Here is a 22,183-nt window from a genome sequence, read left to right on the forward strand (position 1 = left end):
TAGGTTAAATATCTGTAAGAGCCTGATTTTAGAATTCACCAGCTCCTCAGAAGTTTGGCGAACTATGGTATGTTTACTTTTTGTTTTGTTTTGTTTTTGTTTGTTAAGAATTCATATTGCATGAATATTTAAATGTCACAGTTAGAATAATAACAAATGCGTTCAGCAAATTTGGACGCTTGCTGTTTTTAAAGCGTGCTAGGTACTGAGTAACTGCACAGGTAGGCCAGATGAAAGACCCAACAGGGGTGCATAAGAAATTTAATAAAGTAAAAGAGATTAGTGTGTGCTATGAGAAGTAAAAATACTATTTATGATAAGGTTGAGGGGACAGGTTTGGCTGTCGGGCTGTGAAAATCAATGAGAGCTTCTATATGTGATCTCATTTGCCAGGCATTGTTAAGATGTTAGTTTGTTCATCTTCATGATGATTCTTAATAGTGTTTTAGTTCTGCCTATAGGGAAACTGAGGTTCAGAGAGGTTAAGTAACTTGCCCAAGATTTCCCAGCTACTAAGTGGCCAAACATGGGACGTGAATCCTTGGTTTGTAGTTTGTGCTCTGTTAAGCACTGGACATCCTAGAAGAGCTGGGAAGAGGTGACACAGTTGAAAGTTACTTTATCTTTCTTGCTTTTATAAATTGGGAAGTTGGGGTCATTCAGATCTTCTAGATAGATATAACATTGGCAGGCTAGTAGTTTAATGAAAACTTAAGTGGGAACTACGTCTTTACTTCATTGTCCATGTTGGGAATGCTGTCGCTTTTTTCCTGCGTGACTTCAGTAATACTTAGGCTCTTAATAAGACATATCATTATGGCAGTCAAATTAAGTTATAAGGATACTTCAAAAATTAGTGGAAAAACTAAATGAAAGGTAAGTTTTGGTGCCAAAGTTTATGAAATCCATGCCTATTTTTTTTTCCCAGTACATGTTTTTCATGGACTTTTTGAAGACTCATCTCATCCTCTTATATGCTTGGATGTCAAAGTGTTTTGTACCAACTTAATCTTACCTTTTAATTTTATTTTTCATCAACTTTTTTTCAATATATAATCTAATCCTTTATGGGGATTGTAAGTCTTAGTTTTTAGAATTTCTTGAAATTCCTTACATATGTCAGACAACCCTTCATCCTTACTTGGAATTAAAGCCCCGTGTTTATAGCTGTGAGTACAGAAGCAGCATGTGTCAGCGTTTTGCTAAGGGTTGTTGAATACCTTCATGTTTTCTATTAGATTCTGAGTCCATGCTGGTAATCACCCTCTATGTTTGTCGTTAATTTTCGTGTTAACTACAAAGGGTCATTCCTGTCTAATTTTCTCATCCTTCAGGTCGATCCTCAGCTTGGGCATGAGTATGCGGTTCAGTAGGGAATTACAAGAGGAAAAGCTAGTTGTGAATGATCTCTTGGTACCAGGTTATACTAGATGTATGTTTATCAGAATCTATAGTATGTTGAAGGATACCTGCTAAATTTGAACCATGACAATTAGGAAAAAAAGAACAGGATAAAAAGATACTTGGTTGAGAGGGGAGGATATGATTTCATATTTTATCATATTCTTTCATGAAATTGAACCTAAGGAGTTTATGATTGGGAGGGACCAGAACATATTTTCATGCAATGTCAAGGAAGTTTGGCTCATGTTTTGTGATTCTGCTTAAATGTGGAATAAGTATCATTTGTTTACATTTTTGTTGACATGCATTTTCTCCATATGTGTAAGAACCTTGCCAATCAATGTCCTAAATTTTTGTTCACTTTATTTACTGAAATAGTGAGTTTATATAATGAAACTAAACCAAAGTAAAAACTTGGCCTACTATATTCAACCCTCTGTAGTTCAGTGTATTAGGCTAACGTCCTAGCTTCAGGAGTAATTCTAAAATCTTGGGCAAGTCAGTTAATCACTCTGAGGCTGCTTAGTTTTTCAGGATTTTTACATGCACTCTGCCTGTATTAGAAAGTAGTCATTTGGTTCAAGGTAACTAATGACCAAAGTGCTCTGTGAACTCTTAGCCTATGCAAAAGAACTAGGGATTTCAAAAATGCTTGAGACCAGAAATGTTACTTTTCTGAATTGTTTAGATATTGAATGATTGTATTGGCCTGAACAACTCTGTAATTTGAAAATCCAAAATGCTCTCAAATCTGAGCTCTCAGAAACTTTGAATTTAGGAGAATTTTGGATTTTCAGGTTAGGGATAGCCCACTTATATCGTATTTTCTCAAATACAATTCAAGAAAATAAAAACTCTGGAAAATAGTTCTCTGTAGTAATAATTCTGATCTATTTTGCATTGACACTTAGTTTCAAATCATTTTTGGACAATGAGTTGGATTTATATGCTTAAGTGTTCTAACTGAAGATTTGTTTAATTTATTAGAGTTACTAAACCTACGCTTAATCAGTGACTCAAAGCTGTGATCACCCTGATGTCACCGAATGGCCACAGCTTGTAAAAGGTAATTTTGAATGTTATTTTAGAAGCTTTTCAGATTTATTTATTTTTTTTTGGAAAGGCAGATTTGCAGAGAAGGAGAGACAGAGACAAAGATCTTCCGTCCCCTGGTTCACTTCCCAAATGGCTGCAATGGCCAGAGCTGAGTTGATCCGAAGCCAGGAGCCAGAACTTTCTTTCAGGTATCCCATGTGGGTGCAGGGGCCCAAGCCTTTGTTCCTTTGTTCCATCCTCTCCTGCTTCCCCAGGCCACAACTGGGGAGCTGGATGGAAGGTGGAGCATCTGGGACAGGAACCAGAAGCTGTATGGGATCCTGGCACATGCAAGGCAAAGATTTAGCCTCTGAAGCATCACACAAGGCCCATTTTAGAATCTTTAAAAGGCTGTCGTAGAGTGAAATGCAGGAACACTACCAAGAATAGTGGACGTGAGTTGATTCATTTCTCTTTTTTCTCATTCAGAATATCAGCAGCCACCACTAATGACTTACCTCTGGATAAGCAGAAAAGCATTTTTCAAATGCAAGTTGTTACATTTACGTGGTGGTTGATTTAATTACACATTTGTCTAGAAATTTATTTAGCTTTAATTGGCATACTTTTTTTCTCCTAAAGAGTTACAGTGAAGGCAGAAAGAGTGGCTTGCAGGAGGAAGAAGCTAAAACTAGCGTTGTGGAAATGAGTCGCTGTTGGAATTTGCTAGCTAGCTAACGCGACCGTATTCAGATTGGCTGGTATTTTGTAATCATTCTGTGCAAATCAAGATTTTATGTTGAGAGTTTTTTAGATGTTTGTCATACAACTGATTGCACTTTTAAAATCTTCCTGATTAGTTATTATATTTTAGGATATTAATATTTTCTAAATTTGGTACAGTTATACACAATCCCCACATCTAAGGATAAAGAGTAAATTAACTTAGAGGAGTTAGTGTGGAGCTCAGGGACTGTTAATATATTGTGCATTGGGGGGGGATTTTAAAAATTCATGTCATGATAAAAGCTTGTGGAGATTTAAAAGTTAAAATTAAACTTTCAGAGCAGAATGTCTAGAAACTTATTCAGAAATGAACCATTAATACTACAAGAAAAAATGTTTCTTTTGTGCATATGTACTTTTCTGTTGACTTAAAAACTTTGCAATTTGTATAGAAATTAACCTGTTTCTACAAGAATAGATATGTTTTAGGGGAATAATTTTTCCAATGCTGCCTTTGATTGTTCTAGACTGGATCATTTTAGACTCTTTAGTTTCACTTACAAATGGTTTTTAACAGCTCAGTTTAATGTATTTAGGTATTAAATAATCAGTATATTTACAACAGTAACATTGTGATATTAGTGTTCACATGCAGTTTAGGGAGCTGATTGGGAAAACATGTAGTTACCATTTGATGATGTACTTCATCTTTTTCCTATTTCAGAATCTTAGAACTTCACAGCAGTTGTGCATTGTACTTCTGAGGCTTGGATTTGTTTTCCTTTTTGCTGTGTCTTTCCTTTTTCTTAGTAGTATTTTTATTTTCTTATTAAGCCACATGCCCCTTTTTGGTCCTGTTTCCCTGTTAATTTTTAAAGGTTTGCCACCTTCATGTTTGAAAAATTCTAACCTGCCTCTTCACTGAGAACCAGCAGGTATATTTTTTGTTTGGCAAGCCAGCTCTGCCACTTTTACAGTATGACATCTGATGCCAGAGGGTTGCACTTTCAACAATGAGTAAGCTGGAACTTGGGGTTATCATTAGTTTTTAGCTCTTCGGTTTGGGAGAAAGAGGTTTGGAAGCTGTTTTGGTGCATTTACTCACAAGGCTGGTGGAAAGCAGGAATGTCACAGAAGTGATTTGCTTGCTTCCTAGGGGAGGGTGGAGTGGAATTTTTGCATTTGTGTCACTTTCAAGTCACTGTCACTTCCAACATGCCCAATTTTAATTCTTAAAACTGTTTTTCTGTGAAATTTAAATACACTACAAAGAAGACTTAAGGTAAATAATATTTCTGCTGGTGGAGTTTGCGTTTGTGGCCCCTCCTCTCCCCCCACCCCTTTTTTTTTTGATATTTGTGTTCTTCGACTATGGATGGATTGCAGTGAGTGTAATTTTGAAAGCCTAATGAAGTGGTTTTTTAATTGCTAAAAAATTTAGGTAACATCTTAGTCAATTGTTTTAAAATTTGTCTGTTGAGAGTTTCTTTTTTTTCCCTTTTAAGTTGGATATTTAAAGTCTGGCAAATTCACAGATCAAGTCCTTATAGTGCCAATTTGAAAAATACAGGTTTAAATAATATAGTTTGAGTTTATATTCAAACTTTGAAGTATGAAAATTGATATTTTGCTTTATTTTGTTTCATTAAAAGATTTATTTTTATTTGAGTCATAAAAAGAGGAGGGACGACAGAGAAATGGAGATATTGAGAGATCTACCACCTGCTGATTTCACTCCACAAGTGGCCACAATTGCCAGAGTTGGGCAACTGAAGCCTGGAGGTTCTCCCAGATCTCTGATGTGGATAGTAACAGCCCAGACACTTGGATCATCTTCTGCTGCTTTTTCCATGCCATTAGCTCGGTAGCTGGGTGGAAAGTAGGGAAGCTGGGGCACAAACTAGCATCCATTTGTGCTGTGGGCATTACATGCTATGGCTTTAATGGCTACTTCACAATGCCAGCCCCTGTTGGTTTGCTTTACAACAGTGATTGGCAGATGCTGTTTATGAAAATGAATAATATAATTAATAGAATAATGGAATTTTTAAAACAATAACTTATTAATAATTAATAAGGAAATGGTTTGTATCAGTGAAAGGGGAATCCATCTTAGTTTATTGAAATTTTCAGTATTTCTGCATAGAATAGTAGCAGTATATTCAATAACTGACAACTATTTAAAACTGAATTCACAGCTAGCTTTAACCTCAATAGTCTAGATGAGACATTTCAGGCAGGTACTAGTACATCCTGTTCATTTGTGTTTAGAGAACTGATTTCATTGTAAAATAATCATCAGAATGGTGCACTTCATTTAATTCAAAATTTATGCAAGTTACAAGATTTTAGTTTGAGGTATCTAGAGTGGAAATGAGAAAACTTTTTTGTTAATGACCAAATAGTATTTTTTGGTTTTGTGGGCCATATGTTCTCTGCCATAAATATTCTGGCTTTTTAAGAGTGAAATCAACCCTAGATAATATATAGTGAAGTTGAAGAGTTCACTTTCTAATGAAACTGTATTTGTAAGACAAACTTCTTCCCAAGCTTTGGCTTGTCAACCTAAGCATTGGTTTGTTGACCATTATGGATATTCTTTTGTTAGTGTGGATAATGAATGCTTATCAAACAAAAGCTTCACATTTGTTTATTTTTAGTATAGATATTTGCGTATTTATGACTTAAGCTGGTCTGTGTGTTGGTATGTAGCTGCAGTTTTTACAGTTTCCTTGTAAGTCTGGTTCTTTCAATGTAATGTATGACAAGCTGATCCTACCACTTCTTTCCCTCATGTTGAAATCTTTAAATTACTGGATTTAGTGCTTAAATGTTGTTGTTCAGTGTGTTTCCAAGTTACGTGTGTATTCTTTTTTAGAAAATGGGCTTTTATTTTACTAACTTTTCCTCAATTACATTTTACAGATCACCAGGAGAAGCTCAGTCTGACGACATTGAAACTAGCCGAATGTAAGTATTGACTTAATTGAATTACCCTAGGCAGCTTTGAATTGTCATATATTGGCATGAAAATAATTTCTGGTTACAAACAATTTGAAGGTAGATTTGGACATTGGAACATTATCTGATTTTTCTTCTACCCAAACTTCTGACCTTGTTAAAAAGTTATTGATTTCTGCAATTATAAGATTGCATTCTCTTGAATTCCTTTGCCTTTTTGTTGTATGGAAGAATAGAGATTGAGAAAATTTAACAATTTATGTGTAAGGCATCAGGTGTTATGTTTTGGGTACAAAGATGCATAAGAATTAGTTCATGTGTTACAGAATTTATAGTATTCTCAGATGGAAATATGAAGAAACAAATAATTTCATTGATTGAAGTGCAATGGAAAGCCAGGTGTGCTGTGGACATATTTCTGAGCTGAGTTGTAGGTAAAGCAGCATGATCAGTGTTGACATTGGGCATGGAGGAATTTAGGTCATACACCAAGAAAGAGAAGATAAGACTTGGTAGAAAAAACTATCATTGTATGGTATCTGAAGTATCTTGTTCCTTACAAAGTCATAGAATTCACTCACTCAGTGGTAGTGATGCTGTTAGACATGGATTTTTAGTGGTTGTGGCAGGGGATAAACATTATTAAAGAGGAACATGGTTCTTGGCGTGACCAGACCTTCAGCAGTTTGGTTAGTGAGATTTTTAACAAGTATGACAATAAAATATAAATTTCGAAATAAATTTTTCTAGTTTAAGATAAATATTTACAAAGTGAAATGAAAGATAATTGTACGATTTGACCTTGAATAAGATTTCCACCTGAAATCAGATGTTAGTTAGCTGATATGTGATGTTAAATGTGCTTCTGCATGAGAGTGAGAAAATCAGAGTTTTCTTGATTGAAAATAGTAAGGAGTCATTTTTCATGCTGTTACATATTATGAATCTCTTAACTATAAATATGTTTAAAATATGTGACTATTTTCCAACTAAAATATATGTAACATCTATCTTCACCATTTTAGATGTACATTTTAATGATTATTAAAAGTACATTAATATTGTGCAACCATCACTACAGCAACTCCAACAGTTCATTTTGCAAAATATATTTAAGCTTGTACAATTGAATGAAATAATTTCCATTTGCTTCTCTGTTCATCATTTACTTTCTGTGTGTAATTTTGACTAGTGAGTACTTATAAGGAAGTACAATCATATACCTTTTATCTTTTGGTAATTGAGTTATTTTACTTAATATAATGACCTGAAGTTTCACCCATGTTGTTAGCATATGTCAAAATTCCCTTTTAGAAAATCTGCTTATAATCCATTTTATCATACCATGTATATATTCATCTGTTAGTGAATGCTTAGGTTGCTGTCATATTTTAATAATAATGAGTAATGTATTCTGTGAGCATAGTTGAACTTAGAAGACCCTATTTTCAGTTGTTTTGGATGTATACCAAATGGTATACACATGATAAGTTATATATACCATATGATAAATGGTTTTTAATTTTGTACTGTTTCCCAATTGGCTGTGCTATTTCACATTCCTTCCCAGGGTGCACAGGGATTCCGATTTTCCTGCCTTTGTTAACATTTGTAGTGTTTGTTATGCTGTGCTTTGTTTTTAGATAATAGCCATCCTAATGGAATTGAGTTGGTAGCTCATTGTAGATTAGTGACTGAGTTTTTATGAAATATGCTTTAGTTATATTTTGTGGGATACTATAACTAGTATGTAGTTAAGGTATTTGAGATTATTGAAAACTTAGGAGGTTACTGAGGAGCATGTGTGAGCTGGTGTATTAGACATTGTTGAAATTTTATGCCATTAAGGTCCAGATTAAATTAGAAGCCTTACCAAACCTACATTTGAAAAAATATCCTCTAATAGCCAGAACATTAAAATATTTCAGGGTTGAGTGTTAGCAGAACTGATGCGATAAAGCCACACCAGTAGTGTGGCATGGGATGTTGGCATTGCAATAAATGTATATATTTTTAATGATAGCAGTGGTCAGCAATATTGTGGTGCCAGTTTAATGAAAAACATGGTTTATTAAGATTTAGATGTTAGCAAAGTGATGGGATAGGTTTTTGTGGTACTTGTTTCTTTGCAGAAATATTACTTTGAAAAACTTACACAAAAAACACAAGAAGTAAAGAGATCAGGTCATAGATTATAGCTTCCGATTGTGGAACAGCTGAGGAAGGACATTGAAGAGGGTAGGGAGGGCAGTTTTACATGCCTCACCCCTCGTTCAACCCTTCATAGCAATGTGTAGGGATAGATAATCTCTTTTTGGGAAAAAGACATTAACTGTTAACTTTGCTTCAGACATCAGCAGAGGTCCTTTTCCAGGAAAGTTGAGGGCCAGAGAAGTTTGCAACACCCAATTCTTATGCCGCCTTGGCTCTCAGTTACGTTCCAAAGTTTTGGACTGCAGCTCAGCCCACTGCTAAGCCAGTCCCTATATCCTTACCCTCCAGATTGGACCCTAGGTTATTTGTTAGGTCTCCAAGTCTCAGTCAATTTAGTAGACCTCAGTTCTGGATTATTCCCTTTAGGCTTTTAGGACCGGCCTCTACAGCTTTAGGATGTATGCCATAGTATTGCATGGATCCTGAGACAAGCTATCATGTGTCAAACTTCCAAGCTGATTTTCCTGTTCTAGCCTGCATACTTGCCTCATCACCAGTAGACCTGAAACTGTGGCCTCAGTTTCTTGTGAACCCAAAGTGCAATCCATCCCAGAAGACCCTGTGCTAAACCTGCCTCCACACACCAAGGTTGCTGTAACTCCCTTGCAGATTAGCTCTTGAATCTAGCCCTCCCGTCTAGGTGCAAGCCACATTTTAGCATCTGACTGATGCCTATAGGTTCAGATGCCCATCCTGTTCTAACGCCACATCAGCTCCTGTGGACTCAGGCTTCAAGCCAGGCTGCATGGACACAGATTCCAGGTCCATATTTCTTGATCCATTCAGTCAGTAGACACTGTAGCGCGCTCAGTGCGTTTAGCCTTTGTGTCAAAACCTGCACACTGATTTCAGACCAGTGTACCCATGGATTTGAGGAGCGATACTGCTTTTGCTCATCTGTGGTCTAACAGAAATCTTTGCAGGCTGACTGGTGAAGAACTTTTCCAAAGTCAGCCTGCAAACAGTGGAATTCCAGACTCACTCAGTTGAACAGGCTTCAGTATATTACCGCAAGGCTGAAGAAGAGTCTTAAAACCACTACCAAAGGAACTAAATCACCAGGTATCAATCATAAGGAAATGACAAATTGTGATCTGCCTAACAAAAAAATCAGAGAACTGTTTTGAATACGCTTAATGATTCTGAACCAACTATAGAGGAACCACTCAAGGAAAACAGTAGACTACCAAATTTTAGCCAGAAGTTTGAACATATTAAAGAAAGGTTCCAAATTCCAAAGCTGAAAAATACGTTGAAAGCAACACTGCAGGCAAGGGTATCAGCAGTGGCAGTGATAGAAGCAGAGGAATCTGAACTTGGCTTTTTTGAAAATACATACTTAGAGATTGTAAAAGAGAACCAGGAAGAAATGGAGAAAGCTTACAGGGTTTATGCAGCAACATCAGAATGATAAAGAACAGAGTTGAAGAATTATAACGAGAGAGGACACCAAACTTATTTTGAGAGAAAATGGTGGGGCAGGAACCAGATTCAGTGAGATTCCCCATAAATATGGTCTGGACATCCAGATAAACCTTCAGAAATCAGAAGGGTCTGAGAGCAAGGAGAAGATGTTTTAGCAAGCGTACTGCTCAGTATAAACCTTACACATCTGAAGGGGGTGGGATGATATACCTAGCCTGCTGAAGTAACCAACTGCCAGACGATAGTTCACCCAGCAAAGCTGTGCGTTAGAAATGAAGGGTTTAAAAAAAAAAACTGCTACAAAATTAAAGTGGAGGGAATTTATCACCTCCAAACCTGTTGCAAGGAATGCTAATGGAAGTTTTTCAGGCTGAAAGAAGCCAAAATTGGACAATGAAAGTAAAAGGGGTGTTATTCCACATTAATTTAAACTTGAACTTTCTGATTAAGTTTTTTTCCTCCAATGTGTAGCTACCATCTCTTATGGGAATTATAAGGATTAAATGACAGTGCATATGAATCTCAAAATGTTGTCGATTGTGTGCTCACACTGTTCAACATTTCAGTTGTGTCACTACTTTGCCCTGTTGCCTGCTTCTGGTTTTGACCACTTTTGCTCCGCAGTTTAGTAAATGCAAGTATTGGAAAGAAAGTTTGATCACTTACCTGCTTTATAGCCTTTGGTGACTAACTGCATCATCTCTTACCTATTGATTTGTGGTTTTTATGAAGTTATTGGCAAGGTAGAAGTGTTATGTCTATGGTTAGGACATTAGTTTTTATTTATTTTTTTTCTAAAGATTTATTTATTTTATTACAAAGTCAGATATACAGAGAGGAGGAGAGACAGATAGGAGGATCCTCCATCCGATGATTCACTCCCCAAGTGAGCCGCAACGGGCCGGTATGCGCCAATCCGACGCTGGGAACCAGGAACCTCCTCCGGGTCTCCCATGCGGGTGCAGGGTCCCAAAGCATTGGGCCGTCCTCGACTGCTCTCCCAGGCCACAAGCAGGGAGCTGGATGGGAAGTGGAGCTGCAGGGATTAGAAATGGCGCCCATATGGGATCCCCGGGGCTTTCAAGGCGAGGACTTTTAGCCGCTAAATTACTTACCTATGAGCTAAAATCAAAATTCTCTGTTCCAGCCTATGAGGTCTTCAATGATCTAGCGTCTCTCTGCCTTTCCATTTCGTATTTCTTTCATTTTTAAGTTTCAAGCTCTTAAACCGCCTGTAGATGTCCCCAAATACTATCTTCTCAGGCTCTGTGTGATTCATCTGCCATATTGTCATATCTATGTTGTCATCCTTGAGATGGAAACATCTCACTGTCTCCTTTAAGCATTAACTTTCTTGAGGAGCTGATGTGACATAGCTTGAGGAGCTGGAATTGCACCAGAGTCTCAAGCAGTTTGATCAGCATGTAGCAAATAGTTTCCTCTGTCTAATGGCAGATCCTTGGGGAGTACAGATAATTCTAGATTTGGAAGAGAATTCTGAAAATGACCAATGAGAAATGAGAAGTCCGGGAAATAGTGTTTTCAGAGCCCAACGTTAGACATTTCCATAAAGTCTTCATACCAAGCTCTGGAAAATTAGCTAGTTAAAAGTGGTTCACTTTTGTTGTTTTTAATCCCTCTCTATTTAAATATTTCATTTTCTGGAGATGAAATCAGTTTATTTATCCATTCTCTTAGAGAAAGAGACCTTGTTGTTTTCTGCAGATTTGGCAGTTAGGATAAAACTTAATGAACATCTAAGTGTAGGTTCATGGATAGACCTAGTTTTTACCTCCCTTGGGTTAATACTGAAGATTGTGATTATTGGGTTTTATAAAAGCAGTTGCATTTAGTTTTGTAAGAAATGGTCAGTCCTGCACCTGTCAACATGAGAGAGAAAGCTGGTGCTGGGGCAAGCCAGGGCAAGGGTATCCTGGGTAACTGTAGACCTCCCTGGGTCAGGCTGCTGTTTTCTCAGGAGTGTACTGGAGATATGCTGGGCTGGAGGCCTAAGGAACTGGCACATGGGGGCCCCTTGAACCAGGACAGGGTACCAGCTATGGCCTCAGACACAGGAGTATTTCTAGTCAAGGGAACAGAACCTGTGGGTGTATGGTCTGGTTTGGGCGCATACCTTGCTTGCTTAGGTTACATTTGTTGCTGGCCTGTGTGAAGAAGACAACTTCTCAGAGTAAGAATGAAGGTGTGGGAACATAGCCCTTGGCATTGAATGGAAATTCAGCAGTCTGAGAAAGGGATCCACAGACATTTGTGAACCTGGGATATGCAAGCCCTGTGTCCCTAGTTAACAGAAAGTAACTACAGAAGATATGGTCAGTCTGCCCTCTTCCACAGGCCTTAAGTTAAGGGTTTCTCTCTGAGTGGACTTAAATGCCACTACCATTTTTCTTTTTTTTTCTTTTTTTTTTTTTTTTTGTTGAGAGTTTTACCAGCACTGATGTCAAGATTCAGAAAACTGACGTCAGATGCTGGTGAGGATGTAAACCAACAGGTCTGAATGTTACGATCATTTTGGGAAATAGAGGTCAGTCTGTCTGCTTTAAAATAATAATAATTTTTTTTTTTTTTGAAAAATCAGAGTTAGAAGAGAGAGAGAGAGACACTGTCTGTTGTTTCACTCCTAGAATGGTCACTGGCCTGGAGCCAGGAGTTGCTTCACAACTCCTTTGTGAGTGCAGGGACCCAGGGATTCCGGCCACCCTGCACTGTTTTCCCAGGCTGCACATAGGGAGCTGGATTGGATGTGTGCGTAAAGTGGAACCCAGACGGGGTGCCAGTGCCACAGGCACTGGCTTGAAGTGCTGCACCACTGTGCTGGCCTCTCTGTGCTTTTGAAATAAACTTTTAAAAGGTTCGACGTTTTATGTAAGAAATTTTGAAATCCTTGTTTAGTTTTTTTTTTCAGTGTGCATTTCCATGAGCCTTTTGAAGGACCCCCCTCAGATGCAGGATTGTCAGAATTTGTTTACATTGATAACTTAATCAAATTTCCATGAACTTTTTGACATACACTCATATCTGTAGGGTATGTTTTGACACTGAAACATGTAAATGTATAATGATTAGACTGAGGTTATCAACATTTGTTCATTGCTTCTTGGTGTTGGGAACTTTTATAATCTTAGAGTAGTTAGTATGAGGCATATAATTACTTCTTGCCAATCATAGTTACTTGTTGTGATATGAAACATTAAAAGTTACTTTTTCTCCTCAGTTGTACCCATTAACCATCCTGGTTTATATTCCTTTTTGCTCCCTCTTATCATTTTATGATGATGTGAAGGTTCCACATAGTGTTTTTCTGTGCTGCAGATTTTTGCCTAATTTAATGTCTGTACTTTTTTCCTGCAAATATGATTTATGGCTAAATCATACTCCATCTTGCATATATACATTTTCTGAATCTGTCTTTTGTATGTTGGCTATTGTGAATGCTACAGTAATGTGACCGTGCAGGCATCTTTTTGAAAGAATGGCCTTATTTCCTTTAATATAGTCGCTATAGTGAGTGGGTTTGCTGCATTGCTGATAGTACGAGGGGTGGAAGGAAGTGCTTCATGCATTGGTTTACTCCCTCTACAGTCACAAAAGCCAGGGTTGGGCCATATCAAAGCCAGGAATCTAGAACTCTGTCAGGCCTCCCTTTTGGGTGACAGGGCTCCAAGTATTTGAGTCATGCTTCACTGCCTCCTGAAGCACATCAGTAGGGAGTTGGATTGGCTTGTTCTAGATTTCATGAAGCAAATTTAGACTTCACTCATTTAGCTATAGTTTGCACAGAAGCCCCTATTTATATTGATATTTATTCACCTGATTCTGATTTTTTGAGGCTTTTTTTTCATGGTGGGATGTTCAACTTTTTTTTAAAGATTTATTTATTTTGATTGGGAAGTCAGATATACAGAGAGGGAAATCTTCCATCTGCTGATTCACTCCCCAAATGGCCACAGTGGCAAAGCTGAGCCAGTCTGGAGCCAGGAGCCTCTTCCGGGTCTCCCATGCAGGTGTGGGGTCCCAAGGCTTTGGGCTGTCCTAGACTTTTTTCCCAGACCACAGTCAGAGAGCTGAATGGGGAGTGAGTCTGCAGGGACACAGACCGGCACCCATAGGGGACTCTGGCGCATGCAAGGTGAAAACTTCAGTCACTAGGCTACCATGCTGGGTCCTGGGATGTTCAACTTTAAAAAAAAATTTTTTTTGATATGTTTGAGCATTTTTATGGGCTATGGTGCCATTTCTACATGTGGAAAGATTGTTAAGAAATCAGGCAGTGACACTCTTCATTTTCTCATTTTTCCTTTCTGTTTTGGAGTCTACCAGCTCTTCTGCATGGTTCTGTAGATGTTGTAGATTATATGTTACTGTGAAATGTAGCCAGTCCACTGTGCTGCGGAGTAATAGACCTTGTTATTTCTGTCTGTTTTGGTAATCTGTTCTTAAATGTCCCTCATGCCCTCATATTTCACACCCTTTGGTAATCACCTTACTTGGATTGTGTTGACTTTTATTTTAAGATGTGGTAGGTGTCATTTTATGTTGGCTGATTTCTCTTAACATAACATAAAGATCTGCGGTTCCATGTATTTCACTGCAAATGTCAGGATTTTATTTTATTTTATTTTATTTTATTTTATTTTTTTAATGGCTGAAATGTATTTTGTGTGCATTTACAGCATTTTCTTTATGCATTCACTGGCATTTGATGGCTAGGTAGATCCCATATGTTGTTTGTAATCACTGATGCTGTAATGAGTATGAAAATGGAGTTTTTTTTTAATGTACTGATTTCATTCCCTCTGTGTATTGATTTAGAAATGGTATAGTAGTCATTTTGTAGAATTTTTTGAACCTGAGAAATCTCCCCATTGTATTCTATAATGACTATATTAAGTTGCGTCACATAATGCATAAAAGCATAGAATGACTATAGATTTAAAAATGATTTACCATTTCTTTATCTTTTTTATAATTAGATAGTAACTCATTGTGGTTTTGATTTGCTTTCTCTAGATTTGTGATATTGAGTGTTTTTTTCTTGTTGACCATTTTTAATTCTTTTAAACTAAGTCTGTTTAGGTCCTTTGCCCGTTAACTGGATTGTTGCATTTTGTTGAGTTTTTTGGGTTCCATATATATTTTGGATGTTATTTGTCACACGAGTAGTTGCAGAGGTTTCTCCCTTTGATTGGCTCTTCCTTGTTTCTATCGCTCTGCAGAAGAGTCTCATTTCCAATCTCATTAGTTTAATTTTGCTGCTTTTAGGTTTTCTCTCAAGATTTTATCCAAACTCCTGATGTCTCAATGTCTTGTGCTTCCGCTATGTTTTCTGCTATTGTTTATATGCTTTGATATCTTAGTGTTAAAGTTTTTGTGTATGCATATATGCATGCATATATTTGAAAAACAGTTATCAGAAAGATGTTTCTTCTTTGGTCTTACTTATTCCCCAGATGGACTCAACCATTGAAGTAGTCTTTGTTGTCATGCCAGTTCCATGGGCTTTGGCTTATTGTAGTTATGTGTTTTGTTTTGAAATCAGGTGTTAGGATTCTTTCAATTTGTTACTTTGTGTTGATTGTTTTCTTTTTGAGCAAGTTCCTTACTGATGTGTAGAACTTTCTCATTTTGCATATTGATTTTGTATTCTGCGGCTTAACAATTTGTTTATCAGTTCTAATAGTTCCTAGTAGAGTTTTTAATTTTTGTTTCTAAAGAGTTATATCATCAACTTGTAGGGATAATTTGACTTTTCTTTTTCCTTTGCTGCTATGCCTTTTTCTTAGCTAAACTGCTTTGGCTAAAACTTCCAATCCTGTGTTAAGAAACATGAGAGTGAGCATCCTTCTGTGTGTCTCCAGATTTTAGAACAGTTGTTGCGGTTTTCCATTAATGAATATGATATTACTGTTGGTTTAGCATACATCACTTTGTGTTAAGGTTTGTCTCTTCCAAGACTCTGTGCTTACAAATTTACTTCTTTTGCTGTTGATTTCTGGTTTTATTATGTTGTGTTCAGGAAGGATACCCAATTTCAATTTTTTTTTTAAGTTTGTTGAGACTTGTTGAGTGTAGGAATATGGTCTGTCTCATATCATGCTTCATGTGTATTTCAAAAGCATATTTTCCAACTATCAGGTGAAGTGTTTTAGTGTTTTGTAATTGTAAAATCCCTTTGGGCTTTAGTTTAATTATGATGTTTGTTTAAAGAGTCTGTACATTAATCAAAGTAGGGTTTCGAAGTCTCCCAGTATTTTGTTGTACTGACTTTTTACTTTTTCCTTCTTTTTTTTTTTTTTTTTTGACATTTCTTTTCCTGAAGAAAGAATAAGAGCTCTCTTATCTGGTGGTACATGTTCCAGATGCCTCCAATGAAGCCAGGATCTGGAAGATTCTTTTAACATGTGTGGCAGGGATCCTATAGCTTGGGCCTTTGCCTTCTGCTTTTCAGTGTATACATTAGCAGGAAGCTGGATCGGGAGTAGAACCTTTACTCAGACCTGAGCACTCAGATGGGAGATGTAGACGTCCAAGTGGCCTCCATTAACTGCTGTGCCAAATACCTGCTTTTACTTTAGATCTCATGTTTGGTTTATAAAATTGGGTGTGGTGATATTAAAATGCCATTGTCTTTTCAAGTTGATCTTGAAATTGATTAGAATTTAGTCAGCTTAATCTCTTTTTAGTCATGTACAGGTAGTAGTCCCTGATTGCTTTGGCTTTTTCCTTTTTGTGAAATGTCTTTTCTATCCTTCAAATCTGTGTGTCATTTACTGGTGAAGTGAGTTTCTTGTAGGCAGCATGTCTTTAGGTTTTGTTTTGTTTTTCCAGTCATCCAATGTATATCCTTTTAAATTTTTTCAAGTTCTTTTTTTCATGAAAATTTTGTTTGACAGGAAAGAGGGAGAATTAGCATCTATTGGTTTGCTCCCCAAGTGCCCCTAACAGCTGGAGTAGGCCGAACCTGTTTGGGTCTCCATTTTGGTAGCAAGGATTTAAGTGCTTGAGCCATTTGCTGTTGCTTCCCAGGAATCCTTCAGCAGAAATTGGGGATGGAGCCCAGCTTTGACCCTGACCCTTCTATATAATCATGGGCACCACAAGTGCCATCTTCACCTTAGGGTGAATTCCCATCCCAATCTGTGTTTTAAGTGAGGAACTAAGTTTGTTCACATTCATAGTTGTTAGTGATATGTAATGACTTAATCCTGTCTTTGTTATGATTAAGATTTCTTCGGTTTTGAAAAATCTTTTTTTTTTTTTTTAAGATTTATTTTTACTGGAAAGTCAGATATACAGAGAGGAGGAGAGATAGAGAGGAAGATCTTCCATCCGATGATTCACTCCCCAGGTGGCCGCAATGGCCAGAGCTGAACTGATCCAAAGCCAGGAGCCAGGAGCCTCTTCCGGTCTCCCATGCAGGTGTGGGGTATCCCATGCAGGTGTGGGGTACCAAGGCTTTGCACTGTACTCGAGTGCCTTCCTAGGCCACAAGCAGGGAGCTGGATGGGGAGTGGGGCTGCAGGGACTCAAACCAGTACCCATATGGGATCCTGGGCACTTGCAAGGTGAGGACTTTAGCTGCTAGGCTGCTGGGCTGGGCCAGAAAAATCTTTCTTTAATGTTTTTTTTTTTTTTTTTTTTTTTTTTCCTTTCACTTCTTGTCATGATAGTAATGTTTTGTTTTTTAAATGCTCGTTTGGTTTTGATGAATTCCTTAAATTTTTTGCATGTTTTGTAGTGTCTTTATTTGTTCTTCATTTATGAATTAGAACTTTCTCTGGTAAAGTATTCTCTTTTTATGTTTATTTTAAGATTACAATGTATCATTCCCTTCTCACTTGGCTTCTAAGGTTTCTGCTGAGAAATCTGTCATTTTCTTGATCCTGGGATTGGCTTTCGTGTTTGTTTTTGCATCTTTCAAGGTTTTCTTTGTGTTGTATGTTTAGTTGTTTGAGTATAATGTGTTGCTGTGAAGCTCTTTCCTGTTCTCAGTGACTGCAGTGGTATAGGCTAATCAAGCAAGTGGTTACAGGGCAGAGTGACTGAACACGTGCTTTCAGTATGTACTCTCCATCTTCTGCAGTGTTGACAGAAAAGCAGCTGACTGGGGAGATGGTAAGTGAGACTACAGCAGTGTCAGCCATCTGCTCTAGGCTCCATCACTGTCAACTGAGAAATGGCTGATGGAGGGAGACAGGTGGATCCACTTGGAGCATGTGCTCTTAGCTCCTGGAAGTGTCAGGTAAAAAGCAGATGAGATAGAAACATTCCTTTTCTATATCCATTCTCAGTTCCCAACAGAATTGTTCAGAAAGTGGCTAGTTGGCAGAGAAGACGTGGGTGAGCTCTTAGCACTTGTTTTCAACACCTAATATCAGCCTCCTGCAGAATTAGCCAAAAGAACAGCCCCTCAAAGAAATGGTGGGTAAGAATGCATCCCTCTGAGTCTCAGTGGTAGGTGGAGTTTCCTGTGATTAGCTACAGTGAAAAGGAAGGTAGATGTTTGCAGCATTTGGCTCCATTGCAGGTCCTGTCTCACAGACTGTTGGTGAGAGGCAGTGTGGTCAGGCAGGAACTGGCATCGTTCTCCTACCCAAGCCCCAGACCCTGAAGGTGTAGGTCTGTGCTTTGACTTGAGGGCAGAGTTCAGTCGTCTGTCAGATAACACTGAGACTAAAGACTGCTGTCTCCTGTGCTATGTGCTCGAGAGTCTGGGGAGGGAGGCAAGGATGGGGATGCGCAGAGGAGTCTCGCCTGTAGGAATCATCAGTGCAAACTGCATTTCCTTTCTCAAGATGGGGTGTAGTTGTAACAACTGAGTTTCGGGATAGACAGTTTTATTCTTCAAGTAAAACTAGATTGCATGAACCCCAGACAGCTTTTACAGTGAGACTGTAATCCTGTGACAACTGGGGTGCACTGGTACCCAGGTTTGCTCACTATCTGCCATGATGGAGTTCATTGAAACTTCCCTGTCAACCTTTCCCTAGCACTGAGGATTCCCCCACTAGGGAACTGAGGTTGTTGCTTTTCATACACCTTATTCCTGTTTGTTACCATTCCTGGTTTCCATATCTGAGAGGCCTCAGGTTTCTCCTTTACTGAATTCTGCCACCTTTCCTTGGCCAGTCATCTCAGAATAATGCTATTAACCTATTGGTTTTTTTTTTTTTTAAGATTTATTTATTTTATTACAAAGTCAGATATACAGAGAGAAGGAGAGAGAGGAAGATCTTCCATCCGATGATTCACTCCCCAAGTGAGCCGCAACGGGCCGATGCGCGCCAATCCGAAGCTGGGAACCAGGAACCTCTTCCGGGTCTCCCACGCGGGTGCAGTGTCCCAATGCATTGGGCGGTCCTCGACTGCTTTCCCAGGCCACAAGCAGGGAGCTGGATGGGAAGTGGAGCTGCCGGGATTAGAACCGGCGCCCATATGGGTTCCCGGGGCATTCAAGGCGAGGACTTTAGCCGCTAGGCCACGCCGCCGGGCCCTAACCTATTGGTTTTGATGCTTGTTTGGGGAAAAGTGAGTTGAGGCACTCCTTAGCCAGTCACCCTGTGGTTCCCAAGGTTGAGGGTGTTCAGTTTGTGTATTTGACATGTGCAGAGAAATCTCCACCTCCTGTTGACTTCATCAGGTAGATCTGGGCTGGGCTGGGCTGCTATGCCAATCTGAAGCCAGGAGCTCATTCTGGATTTCCAACATCCTACCAGTTTTAGCAAGAAATTGAATTTCAGAACTTGTCAGTACTCAAACTCAGGGACTTGAAGATGGAATGCAGGCTTCCCTATTGACATGTTGGACTGGTATGCCTCAGTTGAGAAATTTGACGCTGAAGCCTTGAGCTTTTCTAAAAGGTAGATGTTCAGTTTCATTGATTATATATCATACGATTTTTGTCCTTGATTTTGCTAGTGTGGTTATATCATGTTTACGGACGTTAAACCATCCTTGTATCTCTGGGAATAGTGTGACATGAAGACAGTATTCTTGACATGTTGGATTCAGTTTGCTAATATTTTGTTGAGAACTTAACGCATGTGTGTTATCTGGTATTTTTTATCAGGATAATGTGATCTATAGAATGACTTTAGAAGACTTTTCTCTCTTTTTTAGGGGTTTGTAAAATACTTGTGTTCTTAAATGTAGTATTCAGAATGGAAACAATTCATTCCTGGAGTTTTGTTGGTTAGGAGACTTTGTTTTTGATTCAGTTGTTTTAAATCTGGTTAGGATATTTCCGTTTCTTTTTTTTTTTTTTAAAGATTTATTTATTTTTATTGGAAAGTCAGATATACAGAGAAAAGGAGAGACAGAGAGGAAGTTCTTCCATCCACTGATTGACTCCCCAAGTGGCCACAACGGCCAGAGCTGAGCCAATCCAAAGTCAGGAGCTTCCTCTAGGTCTCCCAACGAGGGTACAGGGTCCCAAGGCCTTGGGGTGTCCTCAACTGCTTTTCCAGGCCCCAGAGAGCTGGATGGGAAGCAGGGCTGCCATGATAGGAACAGTTGCCTAAATGGAATCCCTGTGCGTTCAAGGCGAAGACTTTAGCCGGTAGGCTACTGCACTGGGCCCGGTTTTGTACTTCTTCATGAATCACTCTGGGAAGGTGAAAAGTTACAGGAGTTTATCCATTTCTTTTTTTATATACATTTTTTAAAGATTTATTTATTTATTTTTAATGTAAAGTCAGATATGTGGAGAGGAGAGACAGAGAGGAAGATCCTCCATCCAATGAATCACTCCACAAGCGGCCGCAACTGCTGGTGCTGTGCTGATCTGAAGCCAGGAGCCAGGAACTTCCTCCAGGTCTCCCACGCAGGTGCAGGGTCCCAAGGCTTTGGGCTGTCCTAGACTGCTTTCCCAGGCCACAAGCAGGGAGCTGGATGGGAAGTGGAATTGCCGGGACTAGGACTGGTGCCCATATGGCATCCTGGCACATGCAAGGTGAGGGCTTTAACCACTATGCTATAGTGCTAGGCCCTATCCCATTTCTTTGTGCTTTTCCAATTTGTCGGTACAGTCCATAGTCCCTAATGAGTTTTATAATTTTTATGGGATCAGTTACAATGACTATGTTTTCATCTCTGATTTTCAAGTATTCTTTCATTTCTTAGTCTTGCTAATGTTTATCATTTTTATTCTCTTAAATAACTTTTGACCAATATTGTGTTTTTTTTTTTTTTCATTTTCAATTTTGTTGAATTCTGATCTGATCTTGGTTGTTTGTCGTAATTTGTTAGGTTTGTTAATGTTTTTCTAGTTGAGTGAGCTGTAGTTTTGATTGATTTGAGGACTTTCTATTTGTTTGGTGTTGGGCCTGTGAACTTTGTCCTTGGTACTGCCTTTGCTGTATCACTCGTGTTTTGGTTTACTTTGTTTTAAGCAGTTTTTCTTTTGATTTTCTTGTTTGACTCAGTGCTCATTCACAACCTTGTTTAATTTTCACATATTTGTACAGTATTTCAGTTGAATTTTAGTGTGATTTTTTTTTCTGTTTAAGGCAATGCCCTTGGAATTTTGATACGGTCTGCATTGAACTTGTAAATCACTCCCGATATTACTGCGTTCTTAGCGTTACTTGACTTGTTTGAATTCCTGAAGTTAGAAATTCTTTCTGTTTGTTTCTTTCTGCTGTGCTGCCAGCTAGGTATGCCTTGCCTCCCTAGTTAGCTTTACTGGAAAGTATTTTATTCATTGAGTATATGTTTAACATGTGCTTTCACACTGTTTTTGTTAGTGTTTAGAAATGCAGCTGGGTTTTAAATGTTAATCTCGTTTCCTTCAACTTAACTGATATTCATGAGTTTTAACAGTGTGTGATATCAAGGATTTTCAGCACCTCGTGCTAAGATCGTGTCATTTGCTACCAGAAATAAATTTGGTTTTCCTTTTTTGTATTTACATACCTTGTTTTCCTAATTCTTGCTTCATATCCTTGGCTGTATTTCAGTACTGTGTTTAGAATTGTCCTGTGCATAATCTTAGAAAGGAACCTTTTTTTTTTGATCATATATATGTTGTACTTTTCGTATTTGGCTTTTGTATATCTAAGTAATTTTTGGATCTTTGTAGGTTTTTGTATCATGAATGGTTGTTACAGCTTGTATATATTGAACTATCTTCGTTTGTATTGAATAAGAAGCATCTGGAACTTTAAGAAGTAAATCAGATTTTTATATTTATAGGTACATTGTAATGTTCCAGTATATTTATACATTGTATAATATTCAAATCTTAGTAGCAGTATATACATGTCCAAGACATCATTTCCTTGTGATTTAATCAACACTCTTGTAAATGTTCTTAGATATGAATTTTGCATATTGCTTTCTATGTTCACCATGGTATGCAGTATCAGTTTCTTCTGTGACTTAGTGCCTGTTAATCAGA

At 38.1% G+C, this 22,183-nt stretch overlaps 1 protein-coding gene across 11 annotated transcripts in view; it reads left to right on the plus strand.

Annotated features, from left to right (window-relative positions):
• Positions 1–22,183, plus strand: part of UBE3A (ubiquitin protein ligase E3A) — an 84,312-nt gene that overhangs the window by 27,551 nt on the left and 34,578 nt on the right. For 7 of the 11 annotated variants that reach the window (XM_058666522.1, XM_058666524.1, XM_058666527.1 and 4 more), the window contains 2 exons: positions 4–67; positions 6,091–6,135. In XM_058666522.1, the coding sequence (XP_058522505.1) occupies positions 6,134–6,135 (2 nt within the window). In that variant the 5' untranslated portion in view covers positions 4–67; positions 6,091–6,133. Of the gene's footprint in view, positions 1–3; positions 68–2,391; positions 2,471–6,090; positions 6,136–22,183 lie in introns of those variants that run through there. The other 4 variants (XM_058666526.1, XM_058666529.1, XM_036495603.2 and 1 more) reach the window with 2 other exon arrangements.

The sequence above is a fragment of the Ochotona princeps genome, chromosome 6 (genome assembly GCF_030435755.1).
Source record: "Ochotona princeps isolate mOchPri1 chromosome 6, mOchPri1.hap1, whole genome shotgun sequence".
Classification (NCBI taxonomy): domain Eukaryota; kingdom Metazoa; phylum Chordata; class Mammalia; order Lagomorpha; family Ochotonidae; genus Ochotona; species Ochotona princeps.